The sequence below is a fragment of the Triticum dicoccoides genome, chromosome 4A (assembly GCF_002162155.2).
Source record: "Triticum dicoccoides isolate Atlit2015 ecotype Zavitan chromosome 4A, WEW_v2.0, whole genome shotgun sequence".
Lineage (NCBI taxonomy): Eukaryota > Viridiplantae > Streptophyta > Magnoliopsida > Poales > Poaceae > Triticum > Triticum dicoccoides.
This window is the reverse complement of record NC_041386.1, coordinates 434,851,089-434,866,148: the sequence shown is the minus strand read 5'-3', so window position 1 is coordinate 434,866,148 and position 15,060 is coordinate 434,851,089. Positions and strand designations below refer to the sequence as shown.

Genomic DNA, 15,060 nt, shown 5'->3' with positions numbered 1-15,060 from the left:
TTTGTATTGTGGTTGGATGGTTGGCTGCGGACGTGTCCGTGAACAAATACTATGTCTGTTTTGATGGGCTTTTTTTACGAGAAAATTTCTGACTTATTCATCTCTAGTCATAACAGTACAACAAACATCAATCATAATAATAATTACATTTATTATTTATAGACCATCTAGTGACGCGAGGACTATAAGAACTGGAGCAAGTCTAGGAAAAAATATCCAAGAAAGTCCGTTAAAAACGATAAGTCTCACACTCTCGTCAACGGTCGCACTCACTGGTGGGCCTAGAAAAATCTGGGAACACCACCTGCTAACGCCAAGTGTCTTGTGGGCCCTCAACCAACGGACCAAGCCCCTATCCTCATCCCCGGGAGCGCCGCAGTACTCTTCCCGCCACTCCTATCTTCTCCTCCAGGAAAAATAAATAAAACCTGGCTGAGTGGTTGTATTTACGGAAATGCCATGGCCGGCCTTCCTGGCGGTGGCCGCGAAGCTCATCGTCCTTGCGGCGGCCGCCGCGACGGCGGCAAACGCGGCCTCCTACGCGCGGTTCCGGAGGCGCCACCTCCGCCGCATCCGTAGCCCCATCGACGAGTCGGCCGACCCCGTTGTCGATTTCCGCTCCCTGCCCTCCTCCGCCACCGCAGCAGGTCCGCGTTCCTCCCGGTTCTCTTTACTGAACCATGTTTTTAATATCTGCCTCCTGAGAAAGGCGCTACATTGATGCGATTTAGCTATATGGTAACGATGAATTTGGTGGGTTATCGATGTAGTTGTATGGTTCGCCAATTCATTGTCTATTTTTTTTTCGGAAAGGTCCAATTCATTGTCTGCCAATTGATCAACCTATAATCAATCCATTTTTGGAAACTGTGGTGCTGTGGGTGTGGCTGATCAGATTTGCCATTGTCATGCAGTACTGTATTTGTGGATCTTCGTTGGCACAGTTCTGTTCACACTTTGGAAAAAAAATCGAAATAGACTAAAAACCATGTTTCACATTTTGTTTAGCATACTTGTAGCATCAAAAATCATTGATGGTGCTTCAAATTGTTTGCAGAAGATGATGATTTCTTCTTCGGGTTAGCGACCGCGCCTGCGCATGTTGAAGACAGGCTGGACGATGCTTGGCTTCAGTTTGCGACCGAACAATCCGTTGATGACAAGGAGTCCATGCGCAACCAGAAACAAGTCGATGCAGTGATGGCCTCTGCTGGTGGTGATGGAGGCTCTCAGCCATCTTCTAGGCTAAGTGGGGACGAAAAGGGTACCGATGGAGAGAAAAGGAAGCCTCTTAGGGTAGCCATGGAGGCTATGCTCAGAGGATTTGAAAAGTTTTCTGAGGGTGAAGAATCTAGTGGTGGAGATAACTGCAGCCACAATGTTGCTGCTTGGCACAATGTTCCATGCCCGTAAGTACATCTATGTTCATGGCAAAACTGTTTCTGAATGAAGAGATAGTTTAGTTCAGTTTTGTAATCCAAGGCCTCTTTTTCATGATAAGAAGCCCAGGGGCGGACCCAGGGAAAAGGTTATCGGATGTATGTACGTGTAGACATCAAAGATGTGTAGATTTAAAAAAAACTTATATACTATGCATAAAGTGATACTTTAACAATTAACAATACACCATAATTAGATAGATATAGTAGTCTAAATGATTAGTTACCAAATAAAGAGTTTACTTGAATCATTAATCGACATACAAAATTGAACAATAATAAAACATCAGACTCCAATAGCAAAATAGAACGCCTTCTCTATTCTCACTTCTACAGAACAAAGACGGCCTGACGATGCTGCAAAAACAAAGAGCAGCGCAAAGATTTGGATCAGTTTCTAGCATAAGGGGGAATCCTGTCTTTGGATGCCTGGGCTATCTAGCCCGCATTCCCTGGCCAAGCTGCTGCTAGCTAGACCCCGCAGCTTCTGTTGGCTGGGCCTGCCTGGCTGCCCAGTGTTTAGCTATTTGGATCAGGGATGTCACACACATATGGACTATATGTATATGTTAACTAGCATTTGTACCCAATGTCCTGTGCACCTGGCCGGATTTATGTGGGTACGCCCCTATAGAAACCGCTCACTAAGAAAGTACTTCAGTTTGCCTTAACTGGCTGATGATCTCCTCATGTTATTGCCTTTTTCCTACTTTAGATACCAGTTCCATTTGTAAATACGGTGCCAAGAGAAGTGCATAAGTGCATATTTACAGTTATCTATTTATGATAATTCTTCATGTTACTATTCATCTTTTTATTCAGTCCAATTATCTGGGTGATGCTGTTTCACAGGCAGTGTTGTGCCTAAAAGGTTGCTTATGTGAAATGAACTCTCACATGTCTGTGAACTTGGTAGGACTAGGGTTCCTACCAGGCCTTCGGCGCAGGTTGTATGGGCAAGGAGGACGGGGACGAGGGCTGGAGCGGGCGCGCCGGCGAGCAGGCGCCGTCGCGGCTAGGGTTGGGTGCGTCGCGGCTAGGGTTCTGGCTCCTTGGGGAGCCGGGCAACAGAAGATTATAATATCTTTATTGCTTAATCTCAAACGGTGTCTTACAACTAGTATTTATAACTTTAGCCTAAGGTAACTTGCCTAAGATAACTTGTGGGCCAAGCCCCTAATACTAATGCCCGGTGGGCCTCTTCCTGGTATAGACCAAACCGGTCATAACATCTCTCTCTGCCTGCGCAAACAGCTCGTCCTCGAGCTGAAAGTCTGGATAGTGTTGGCGGAATTCCTCACGCTGCTCCCAAGTAGCCTCCTCCTCCGGAAGGCCCGCCCACTGAACGAGGACGAACCACACGCCACGACAGAGCTGTGCCTGCAACACCTTTGCCGGCTCTGGAAGAATGCGACCATCGGCGGTTGGAGGAAGCGCCGGAGGAGCCGTCGGTGGCTCGCCACGGAAAGGCTTGAGCAGCCCCACATGGAAGATGTCGTGGATGCGAGCGCGGGCTGGAAGCTGAAGACGATAGGCCACCTTCCCAATGCGCTCCAAGATAGGGAAGGGCCCGGCGTAGCGAGGGCCGAGCTTGCGCTTCGCGCGCGGGTCAAGTGACTGCGTAGAGCGGTGGAGAAGACGCAGCCACACCCAGTCACCCACCGCGAACTCCGCCTTGCGATGATGATCGTCGTAGTAGTGCTTGGCCAGCTACTGGGCCTGAAGGAGACGCTGACGGACCTCAGCAAGCATCTCGTCACGGGTGCGGATAAGGTCACCAGCAACCTCCGTTCGAGCCGTCTCCGGGTCCATCGGTAGTATAGGCGGGGGTGGTCGACCATAGACCACCTCAAACGGCTTAGCGCGCAGGGCGGAGTGATAGGAGGTGTTGTAGCAGTACTCCGCCCAAGAGAGCCAGTCCACCCACGCGCAAGGCCGATCACGTGTCACACAACGCAAATACATGGCAATGACCTTGTTAACCACCTCGGACTGACCGTCCATCTGAGGATGGAACGCCGTACTCAGGCGGAGCTGGACACCCGCCATCCTGAAGAGGTCGCGCCAGACATGGCCCGTGAACACTGGGTCCCGATCACTGAAGATCGAAGCAGGGAACCGGTGTAGGCAGACAATGCCGTCGAAGAAGGCCCGGGCCACGGACGCCGCCGTGTACGGATGGCTGAGCGCGATGAAGTGGGCGTACTTGGAGAAGCGGTCGACCACCGTGAGGATGACCGACTTGCTGCCCACCTTGGGGAGGCCCTCGATGAAGTCCATGGATATATCCGCCCAGACCTGAGACGGCACCTCCAAGGGCTGAAGTAACCCAGCCGGCCTCAGGGTCTCCGTCTTGTTGCGCTGGCATGTCTGACAAGATCGAACCCAGTCGCGGACCAGGGCGCGATCGCCAGGGATGTAGAAGTCGGTGCGAAGACGATGGAGGGTTTTCTGCACACCCTCATGACCCACCGAGTGGGCGAGCTGTAACACCTGGTGACGGAGATCATCATGCGCCGGAACAAAGATCCGGCGCCCATGGAGAAGTAGTCCGTCAGAGAAGCGCCAAGGCTCCTCCAGGTCGCCGGCCGTGAGCTGCTGCTGAAGAAGGAAGGCGTCGTCGGCCGTCGCAGTTGCGCGGCGAATGTCGGCGAAGAGACCGAACGTCGGTCCGGAGCGGATGCACAGGACCGCCCCGGCGGACTCGTCGGCGGAGGGAGCGAGGTCGGAGTCACGACGGGACAGTGCATCAGCCACGGTGTTAAGGCGGCCCGGCCGATACTCGACGGAGAAGTCGAAGCCGAAGAGCTTGCTGATCCACTGGTGCTGTGGCACGATAGACAGCCGTTGGTCCAGCAAGAACTTCAGGCTGTAGTGGTCCGTGCGAATGCGGAAGGACCGTCCCCACAAGTACGGCCGCCAATGACGAACGGCCTGTACAAGGCCAATGAGCTCCCGCTCGTATGCCACCAGCTTAAGATGGCGCGGAGCGAAAGGCCGGCTGAAGAAGGCGAGGGGCCCATCGCCCTGATGAAGCACGGCGCCGAAACCGGCGCCCGAGGCGTCACAGTCCACCACAAACGGGCGGTCGAAGTCGGGCATCTGGAGGACGGGGCCCGTCGTGAGGGCCCCCTTGAGGGCCTCGAACGCCGTCGTCGCCTCGTCGTCCCAGGCGAAAGCGTCGCGGCGAAGCAACCGCGTGAGGGGCGCCGCGATGAGCCCGAACTCCCGGATAAATTTCCGGTAGTAGCCGGCGAGGCCGAGGAACCCGCGGAGAGCCCGCGGCGAGTGAGGCGTCGGCCATGCGGAGACGGCCGCCACCTTGTCGGCGTCCATAGCCACCCCGTCGGCCGAGATGACATGGCCGAGGTAGGCGACGGTAGGTGTCCCGAACGAGCACTTCGAGCGCTTAAGGTGGAGGTGGTGCGCCCGAAGCTCGTTGAAGACGATGGCGACGTGCTGGAGGTGCTCGGCCCAGGTGGCGCTGTAGATAAGAATGTCATCAAAGAAAACAAGCACAAACCGCCGTAAGTAGGGTCGGAGGACGTCGTTCATCAGGGCCTGGAAAGTCGCTGGGGCATCGGCGAGGCCGAAGGGCATCACCAAGAACTCGAAGTGGCCATGGTGGGTGCGAAACGTCGTCTTGGCGATGTCGTCTGGATGCATACGCACCTGATGATAGCCCGACCGGAGATCGAGCTTGGTGAAGAAGCGCACCCCATGGAGCTCATCCAAGAGCTCGTCGACCACCGGTATAGGGAACTTTTCCTTGAGCGTGAGCGCGTTCAGGGCGCGATAGTCAATGCAGAAATGCCACGTGTCGTCCGACTTGCGGACGAGAAGCACCGGTGCGGTGAAGGGTGACGTGGAGATCCGGATGATGCCCGCGGCGAGCATAAGGGCACACTGTCGCTCCAACTCATCCTTCTGCAGCTGAGGGTAGCGGTAGGGCCGAACCGCCACGGGAGTGGTGCCCGGCATGAGGTGAATATGATGGTCGTACACCCGAGTGGGTGGAAGACCCCGTGGCTCGTCGAAGAGGTCGCTGTGCTGCTGCAGAAGGGAATCCAGCAGGGGTTGCTCGGCCTCCGAGGACGCAGCGACCAGCTGGAGGTGTGGCACGGCTGGCGCAGCGCCTCCAAGGCCGTCCCACCGGATGCGGCGGCCCAGCCGCCAGAACGTCATCGTGAGCGCGTCGAAGTCCCACAGGATGGGACCGAGGGTCCGGAGAAAATCCACCCCGAGGATGAAGTCGAAGCAGTCAAGGTCGATCCCTGCACAGGTGATGGAGAAGTGTTCGCCACCGATGGAGATGGGAACGTCGCGGGCGAGCCCATGACACCGGAGGCGATCGCCGTTCGCCACCGTGATCCGCAGGCGCTCCCCGCCCGTCGTCGGAAGGGCTAGCCGACGCATGGTCGCCTCGGGCAGGAAGTTATGGGTAGAGCCAGTATCCAGCAGGGCCACCAGCCGCTCACCATGGATCATCACCGGCAGCAGCATGGTCCGCTCGCCACGGATGCCAGCGAGGGCGTGGAGGGAGACGACGCACGCCGTCGCCCTGGAATCCGCGGGCGTGTCCGCGGCCGCCTCGGGTGGTGGTGGCGCGTCGGTCGAGTCGTCCGCCTCGGTGTAGTCGACCGTCTCCAAGTAAAATAGGCGGGGGCAGACATGGGTCGGCGTGTAGGGCTCATCGCAGTTGAAGCAGAGGCCCTGACGGCGACGCTCCTGCTGCTCGGCCGGTGACAACCGACGGAAGGTCCGTGTGGTGGCCGGGGGTGCGGCTGGAGGAGGCCGGCCCGGTGCTGGAGGAGTCGGCGTTGGTCGACTGGGCTGGCGGCCGCCCCGTCCGGACGGTTGCTGCAGTGCCTGGGCCCGCTGCTCGAAAGCCCGGGCGTAGTACATGGCCGTCTGGAGGTTGGGGGGATCCCGGAGCTCGACGTCCACGCGAATATGGTCCGGCAGACCGCCCACAAATAACTCGGCGTGCTGAATCCCGGAGATGTTCAGCGCGTGGCACGCCAGGGCCTAGAAGCGGTCGGCGTAGTCCTGCACCGTGGATGTGAAAGGTAAGCGGCCGAGGGCCGCCAGTCGGCTCCCGCGGATAGGAGGCCCGAACCGGAGGAGATAGAGCTCCCAGAAGCGCTCCCATGGTGGCATGCCGCCCTCGTCCTGCTCGAGGGCGTAGTACCAGGTCTGCGCCGCGCCTCGGAGATGATAGGACGCGAGCCAGGTACGGTCCGAAGCGAGCGTCTGCTGCGCGCGAAAGAACTGCTCGCACTGGTTGAGCCAGTTGAGAGGGTCCTCCGTGCCCTCGTAAGTGGCGAAGTCCAGTTTGGCGAATCGAGGGGGTATCGGACCGCCGTGCCCGGGGGCTGCTGCAGTCGGCGGCAGCGCGTGTGCCGGGTCGGGGATCTCCGGGCCGTAGTTCGCCGAGCCGGAGGGACGGTCAAACCGAAGGGAGGGCGTCGGGTGTTCCGGCGCCGTGGTATACACCAGGCCCGGAGACGAGCCGGCCGCCCACGCGGGAATTGGCGATGGCGATGGCGGAAACTGCACCTGGTGGTGCTGTCGACGGTGGCGGCTCCTGGTGGTGCTGCGGCGCCGCAGCCAGCATCGAGGTGGCCAGCGGGGGCGCCTGTAGAAACTGCTGGGGAGGGCCCCCCAGCGGTGTGGTGGTGGCCGGCCACGCTGGCCGAGGAGTCCCCGCGGACGGGTAGTGCTTCAGCAGCAGCGGCGGCGGGGCGCCCCTCCTTAGGGCGACTGGAAGGCTGGGCGGGCCACTGGAGCGGCGGTGGCGGCGCTCGGCGGCGGGGGCTGGTTCCCGGTGAGATAGAGGCTGATGCCCTTGACCGCCTGGACAAGCTCCCGAAGGGTGCCCGACACCTCCTCGGGCGAGAGGATGGGGGGCGGCTCCGCCGCGGTGGTGGTCGGCGCTGGCGGGGTGGCGGTCCCAGACGTGCTCGCCGGCATCGGCGCGGAAGGGGCTGGCGGCAGCGTAGGTGGGGCGGTGGTGTTTGGCAGCGGCGGCGGTGATGGAGGAAGCGACATGATCGGTCTGGTGTCTCTGGATACCAAATTGGTAGGACTAGGGTTCCTACCAGGCCTTCGCCGCAGGTTGTATGGGCAAGGAGGAGGGGGACGAGGGCTGGAGCGGGCGCGCCGGCGAGCAGGCGCCGTCGCGGCTAGGGTTGGGTGCGGCGGCGGCTAGGGTTCCGGCTCCTTGGGGAGCCGGGCAACAGAAGATTATAATATCTTTATTGCTTAATCTCAAACGGTGTCTTACAACTAGTATTTATAACTTTAGCCTAAGGTAACTTGCCTAAGATAACTTGTGGGCCAAGCCCCTAATACTAATGCCTGGTGGGCCTCTTCCTGATATAGACCAAACCGGTCATAACAGAACTCAATCTATTTCTTCAGGCAAGAGAGGCTTAAATTTTGGTCCGATCCTGATACTGAGTTGAAACTTGCTAAGGAAACCGGCGTTAGTGTTTTCCGCATGGGCGTAGACTGGACAAGAATAATGCCTAAGGAACCAACTGAAGATTTCAAGAGCTCGGTAAGTTGATGCATGGGAGCATGATTATGAACTTCATATGCCTCCCAAAACATTACATTGTTTCTTTCCTTTGTAGCATGCAAATCTCTGTATTGCTGAAACAAAGACATACATTGTGTATTTTCTAGGTTAATTTTGCAGCACTTGAGCGGTATAGATGGATCATTCAAAGAGTTCATGAGCATGGGATGAAAGTAATGCTTACCCTATTTCATCACTCACTTCCACCTTGGGCTGGGGAATATGGTGGATGGAAGATGGAAAAAACTGCTAATTATTTCATGGATTTTGTAAGGTACTCCTCTCTGGTAGTCAAACTGGCCAAACAGATACATTCTTCATTGGGATGTTGTTTTCTTGTTTATGGGCTCTTGAACAATCGCGTTAGTTTTGTTGTGTAGGCTTGTTGTTGACCGTGTGTTAGATTTAGTGGACTACTGGGTGATTTTCAATGAACCACATGTGTTTGTGATGCTAACTTATTGTGCCGGAGCTTGGCCTGGTGGGGATCCTAATGCAATTGAAGTAGCAACATCTGCTTTACCAACCGGTGTATATAATCAAGCTTTGCATTGGATTGCTGTTGCGCATGCTGAAGTTTATGACTACATTCATTCAGAAAGGTAAATAGGATCTTGTGGCATTGTATTAATTAATATATATACTATTATGAGCTGAATAGATAGAGTGTGTGTCCCCTCTTTTCCTAACCATTCATTTACTGATTGGTAGCAAGAAAGCAATGATGATGGGTTCAATGCAAGAATGTGTTCCTCTCTTTATCTAACCATTCTTTATTGATGGCAGCAAGAATGCAATGATGCCAATAGTTGGTGTTTCACATCATGTATCGTTTACACGGCCATATGGTCTATTTGATGTTGCGGCTGTCACAATAGCTAACTCAATGACCCTATTCCCTTTCATCGATAGCATCTGTGATAAGCTGGATTTTATTGGCATCAATTACTATGGTCAGGTGAGTTGAGTACTGTCTGCGTAAATAAATTGCCTGGTCCTCTATATGACAACATTTCAAAAAATTCCCTCTTTAATGCAGGAGGTAATATCAGGACCTGGCCTAAAGCACGTGGAAAATGATGAGTACAGTGAATCTGGTCGTGGAGTTTATCCCGATGGGCTGTTTCGCATCCTACTTAAGTTCAATGAGCGATACAAGAGCTTAAACATACCTTTTATCATTACTGAAAATGGAGTTTCTGATGAGACTGATCTGATTCGGAAACCATATATACTGGAGCACCTGTTAGCCATATACGCGGCCATTTTAATGGTATGTTCTTAGTCAATCATGCATTTTAGTATGTCTTCATGAGGAATGTGTGTAACTTCAGCACACTCATAACCATATTTGTTTGAAGGGTGTGCGTGTGGTTGGCTATCTATTCTGGACAACGTCGGATAATTGGGAGTGGGCTGATGGCTATGGTCCCAAGTTTGGGCTTGTTGCTGTTGACCGTGCTAATAACCTAGCACGGAAACCTCTCCCTTCGTACTATTTGTTCTCCAAGGTACCTTCTAGTTTCAGCGAATCTTGCTAACATGATAAGTCTGTTCCTTGTTTCTAAAATATAAGTGTGTTCTTTTTTGTTAAACTTTGGTTCTTTAAAAGGTGAAACATTGCTAGACATGTTGTTTCCATCAATAGTTTGTCTTTTCTTGTGCATGTTTATTATTAAGCACACATATTTGTTACAGGTTGTCACAACTGGAAAAATTATGAGACAGGACAGAACATCTGCTTGGAGGGAACTGCAAGAAGCTGCGATTCAGAAGAAAACACGCCCATTTTACAGGGAAATAGATAAACATGGTCGTATGTATGCAGGTATATATCGATTCTCTTAAAGCATTCTTGTAAAGAAGTGAACTGCCAGGATCTATAGGTGGTGGCTTGTTTTTCTAGACACAACTTGATTAGTAGAACCTGCAACTGCTTTTGACTGGTCATGAAATATGTCAATGCTACTGGCCTCTGCTTAAGCTTCAAGATTAAGATTTCCACTTGAATTGGTTATCATAATGACGTTTGAGATATGCTTAGCTATTCTCAGTTTGAATTATTCATTGAGCTGTGGGAGGGCTGAGAAAAAACAGCTATCTAGAATGAGAGTTGTATTGCAGTGTTTGCTTCCCAAATCTAAGCATTACTGGTCTTCTTTGGCTTACAGGGGGTCTAGATCGGCCTATTGAGCGAACTTTTGTATTGCGGGACTAGCGATTTGGCCACTATGAAATGGAAGGCTTGCAGGATCCTTTTAGTCGCTTTGTAAGATGCGTTATGCGGCCATTTCCACGCAGGAAGATTCACTACATTGAGGACGATGCAATTTCTTACTCTATTTCTTCTTGAGACCTGCTATTGTAGTTGCTATCCATAGTTCTGTTTCTTTGGTTACAATAAAAAAAAACATCAAACTTTTGGTGAGTCAATATCCGTGTGTTTCGTTGTTCCTTTGTCTGTACACATGACCTATTCAGAAGTTTATCTTGATTACTTTGTATTTGTGCAGGGTAATATTTCCTCTGGAGGAAGCACATAAGAAGTTATGGCAAGTGGAAGCTTCACATTTTGCATTTTAAATGTACATGGTTATATACTGGTCACTGTAATAGTAGAAGCACCTTGTAATTTCCTTCTGCTTTAGTTTATTCTTATCTCCAGAACGTCTAAACAAGTTAAATTCTTGATTTGACTGAAGATGCAGCTGATTTTTTTACCAACTACCTTATGATTTACTAGATTAAAATGTCTTTTTGCAATATAATTAAGCTCATAAGTAGGTTCCACACTTCTTAATTGAACGCGATGCCAGTGAAACGTTTCACTGAGCATATGAGCATCTTGATACCCATATGTACAGATTCCATGTTTTTTCTAGATCTGAACACATATATACGTTCAAGTCAATTGAGTTAATGGCTGCTATTTATGGTCTAAATCAGTGCAACCATCATGTGATCAGCCCTACCATCTTACTTGGGGTATCCTAGTGTCCAAATATGCGGTACAAATAATGGGAAAAATTCTCCCCTCAGAAAATATATTCATGATTAGTTTTGAGCAGTTCTGTTTCTTCTTGTAGGATTTTTGCCTCCTTGGAAAGTAAGTACTATAAGATTGCAGGTCAGGACTTTAAAGATTTAACTATCGCTTAACTTGTGTACATGGCCTTGCATGTAAGAGGGAAAACTCTCAGCAGAAGATGCAGCGAGACAGTGGATTTAGAGCATCTCCAGCCGTTGGCCTCCCAGGGGGCGCCTAAAATCGCCGCCTGGGGGCTAGCCGGCGCAAATAAAGGGCCTGGGGCGAGTTGGTCCCCAGGGCCGTCCCCAGACGCGTCTAATTTAAAAAAAAAACGTCCGGCGAAGTTCGGTTAAACACGGCTAAATTTCGACAAACTTTGGCATATATTAGACATGTTCGCGACGGCTACATAGCAAATATAACTAAAAAAAGAAATCGATGAACGCCGAGTAGTCGCCGCCGTCGGCGGCGGCGGCCTTCTCCTCCTTGACACGGCCGTCCCTGCTGCACCCCTGCCCGGCGTCGCCATGGCGGACTGGTGGCGGCGGCGGCGCGTCATCGTCGTCGCTGTCGTCGAGGACGACGACTCCACCTTCGTCGCGGCTCCGGCAGCGCTGCTCGAAGCGCCGCAGGCGGCGCACTGGCGCTCCCTCTCCATCTTCAGGAAGTCCTCGCGCGCCCATTTCAGGGCCGCCTCGTCGTCGAGCTCCACGTCGCCGTGCTCCGTCTTCACGGCGGGGAGCCCTAGCTCCGTTTTCACCGGCGCGAGACCCGGTTCCGTCTTTGGCTTGACGAAGCACGGAGGAGCTGACGAGGAGGCGTGCCGGCCTCCCTCGTTGATGACCATGCCGGCGCTGCGAGTGCGCCGGCCGAGTGGCATCTCCGCCGCGGACTCGGCCTTGACGCCGAGCAGCGCCGGAGAGCCGGAGGAGTGGGAAGAAGACCGTGAGGAGGAGTGCGAGGAGGAAGCCGAGGCGGAGCCGAACCTCCTGGGCATCCATTGCCCGGCGCGTCGGCGGTGGGCGGGGGTGGCCGCCGGGGGAGGGTATGCCAGCGGCGGGTTGTTGTCGTCCTCAAGGTGTGTCAGCATGCCCTCGAGCGTGCGGCCGGGGACGCCCCACCACACGCGGCGCCCCTCACTGTTCTTCGTGCCGCCCACCACCCGCGCCCCGTTGGTGGACGCCAGCCTCTGCTCCTGACGGCGCTCGAAGTACGCCGCCCACGCCGCGTGGTTGTCGACGGCGTACTGGGGGAGGGCGAGTTGCTCGTCGGTGAGGGAGGCGTGCACGAGCTCTACCTCGGCGGCGAAGTAGGGGGCGCGCGCCACGGCGTCGGGCAGCGGGGGAATGAGAACTCCCCCGTTGCTGAGCCTCCACCCCGTCGGCCCGGCGCATATGTCCGGTGGCGCCGGGATGTTGGCCTCGAACAGGAGCCACGACTCCTGAGCGGTGGACGAAGCCGTTGGCCGTCGCCGGGAAAACGTTCGGCCATCGCCGGGGCTGTCGGAGTGCTCGGAGGGCTCGGAGGCGGCGCACAGGAGAGGGAGGACTCGGCGGCTGCGCACGGGAGAGGGAGAGCTCGGTGGCTAGGGCTGGTGTGACCAGAGGCGAGAGAGGCTACCGGCTTATATAGCCGTGCCCGTGTGTACGCTTGCGCGGGAGGGGAGGCGTCGTCGTGTCGCCCCGTGACGCGCCGCCCGTGAGGAATCAATGGCAAGGCTAACCGGCGGCGGCAGCGCGGCAGCCTTGGCATTAATTTCCGCAAAAACCAAGGCGATGAGGGCGACGAAGCGCCGTTCTCGCTGACTCGGCGGGCCCGCGGCTGCTTCGCGCCAAAACAACTCGCCCCGGCACTCCCCAGCGCGCCGGGTTCGGCGTGGGTCCGTCGGCGCTGATTTCGGCCCAGGCCGGCGAAAATCAGGCTCCTGGAGCGCGACTGGGCCATTTTTTCGGCGCCGGCATGAAAAAAACGTCTAAGAAGGTCTTTCTGAAAGCGCGGTTGGAGATACTCTTAACACTCGTGTAGCTCAGCAGGGTCTGTTTGTTGGATAAATGAATTCATGTCTGTCTGGGTGGGTGTAGTGTAGGCGGGCAGGCTCTATGGTTTGGTTTGTTCACATGCGTAGGTGTAACCACCTAATCCAATTTGATGCATTCTGAGGGATGAATGCAGATCCATCCTCCTGCATGAGCTCATGGATTCATGTCTAAATTTAGCACTGTAATGTCTTTTTCTTTTTGGGAAGGAAAGCATCGCCAAATCTTTTTGGAACAGCACTGGCCTTTGCCTGACTTTCCAAAACCTGCATGATAGAATATAAGTGTATTTAGTGATAGATCGATCTTGTAGTGTCAGTTTAGTGTTGTAGATGTTGGTATTTGCAAGTGATTGCTTAATCGGAGAATGTGAACTGAGATTAGGTACCCTAGCCTCGATGGCTGCTGGCCTTTGGCGACGCCAAGATCTATTTTTCCGTCGGCTAGTGGCGACCTCCACGGCTACGGCGCTACCATGGCGCGCGTGACATGAGGTCGGTCCCTTGGTAGTGAGGGCGGCGTCCGGCTGCGGTGGATTCGTCTGCCTCTGGCTTGGACGGCCGTGGGGACCCTGGACGTGGCCTTCCATCGGCGGCGGATCTGGTCTCTATTCTCTGCGGTGAGCGGGACTTGGGGTGTATTTAGATGACAACCAAAGCATACCATATCAAAATTTTGGCTTACCCGCAGAATTTGGTGCTACTTTGGACTGCTGCCAAAAAATCGGAGCGCCAACGACAGCCACTAATCGCGTGTATAATTTTGGCCAACGAGTTGGCGAGCCAAGGGCGTGGAGAAGCTTCGCCAAAAAATTGGCGTCACCTTTTGCCCTCTCTGTTTTGGTGGGCCCCAGCCAGTTTTACCTTTTTTTATTACTATGGTGCATGCAACTAGGCTGCAGATTCTTTGACCGGTAGTTACTTAGTGGGCCCTCTCATGATTAGCATGCACGTGCATTTGTGGGCGATCATCCGATGGCTACAATCCAAACAAGAATAGCTTACCAAATTTTTGGTCATGCCTTGGCATTGGTCATATCAAAATTTTGGTGTGACAAGCTGGGGCTTAAACCAAACATACCCTTGGATACAATGAAAATTTTGCTTCACAGGCAGTTGTTCCGACTAGGCTTGTGCCTTGCGGGATATGTTCCTGTCCAGACCGGGCACGAGTTTCTGTGAGCCCTGTGGTACGTGACTTGTAGTAGTAGCCTCCGCAAGTGGGGCGACAGCATTGAAGGACTTCTTTGTTGTTGGTGCTCCTTTGAGTACCGAGGCGTGATTTCCACGGTGAAAATCCAAGGTCTGGCCTTTTTGGTTTGTGCCTGGCAGTGACTTTGTTGTTGTTTTGGGAACACCTTCTTTGTCCACGATGAAAACCTACAATCTTTGATTGGGCAATGGCAATGCTTGTGCATTGTTTCCTTGTTGCCTTTATAGAACCTTTTTTCTAGTCCAGGTGTTGTCTTTGCTGGTGGTTAGAGTGCTACTACCACGGGTAACTGATCACCGTGGCAGGGTCATTTTTTTATTTTTCCTTTTTTTATTATTTTCTTTTTTGGCCGTGTGCATTCTAGATATTTTTAGGCATTTGTTGGTGCAGAGGCTGGGTGTGCTTAGTATCTACTAGATATTAATATATTCCCTTTTTAAAAAAATTTGGTATTTATTTCTATAATGATGGTCGAACCTAAAAATAAAAATGTTTGAACAAAAAGGAGCTATTATGAGTTGGAAGGAGTAGTAGTTGGACCTTGTAGGGATGTGGACTAGGAGCACTCGGCGACGACACACTTACCGAAAAAGGCTTTCGCCCCGCTTTATATTATAAAGCACATGCCTAAGCCAACAATCCACAGAGGTTCAAACACACACACACACACACCAAGTTCAAACAGAACACAGGATCCATAAGGGTTAATGCTGAGGGCACAGCTCAACAAGCCCTAGAACAGAAATAAACGACTGCGTCTAG

At 53.3% G+C, this 15,060-nt stretch overlaps 1 protein-coding gene across 1 annotated transcript; it reads left to right on the top strand.

Moving 5' to 3' along the window:
* Window positions 1-389: 389 nt before the first annotated feature.
* Window positions 390-10,754, top strand: LOC119286047 (beta-glucosidase-like SFR2, chloroplastic). The gene is made up of 11 exons (XM_037565388.1): window positions 390-647; window positions 1,058-1,409; window positions 7,863-8,001; window positions 8,130-8,296; window positions 8,403-8,624; window positions 8,809-8,980; window positions 9,062-9,295; window positions 9,384-9,533; window positions 9,721-9,850; window positions 10,194-10,446; window positions 10,536-10,754. The coding sequence occupies exons 1-10, from the start codon at window positions 455-457 to the stop codon at window positions 10,238-10,240; spliced, it is 1,806 nt and encodes a 601-aa protein (XP_037421285.1). The 5' UTR covers window positions 390-454; the 3' UTR covers window positions 10,241-10,446; window positions 10,536-10,754.
* Window positions 10,755-15,060: the final 4,306 nt, after the last annotated feature.

Coding starts and splice junctions, on each gene's coding strand:
- LOC119286047 (XM_037565388.1), top strand. CDS start 455: ATGCCATGGCCGGCCTTCCTGGCGGTGGCCGCGAAGCTCATCGTCCTT. Junction 648..1,057: donor CTCCTCCGCCACCGCAGCAG/GTCCGCGTTCCT, acceptor AATTGTTTGCAG/AAGATGATGATTTCTTCTTC. Junction 8,297..8,402: donor TATTTCATGGATTTTGTAAG/GTACTCCTCTCT, acceptor TTTGTTGTGTAG/GCTTGTTGTTGACCGTGTGT.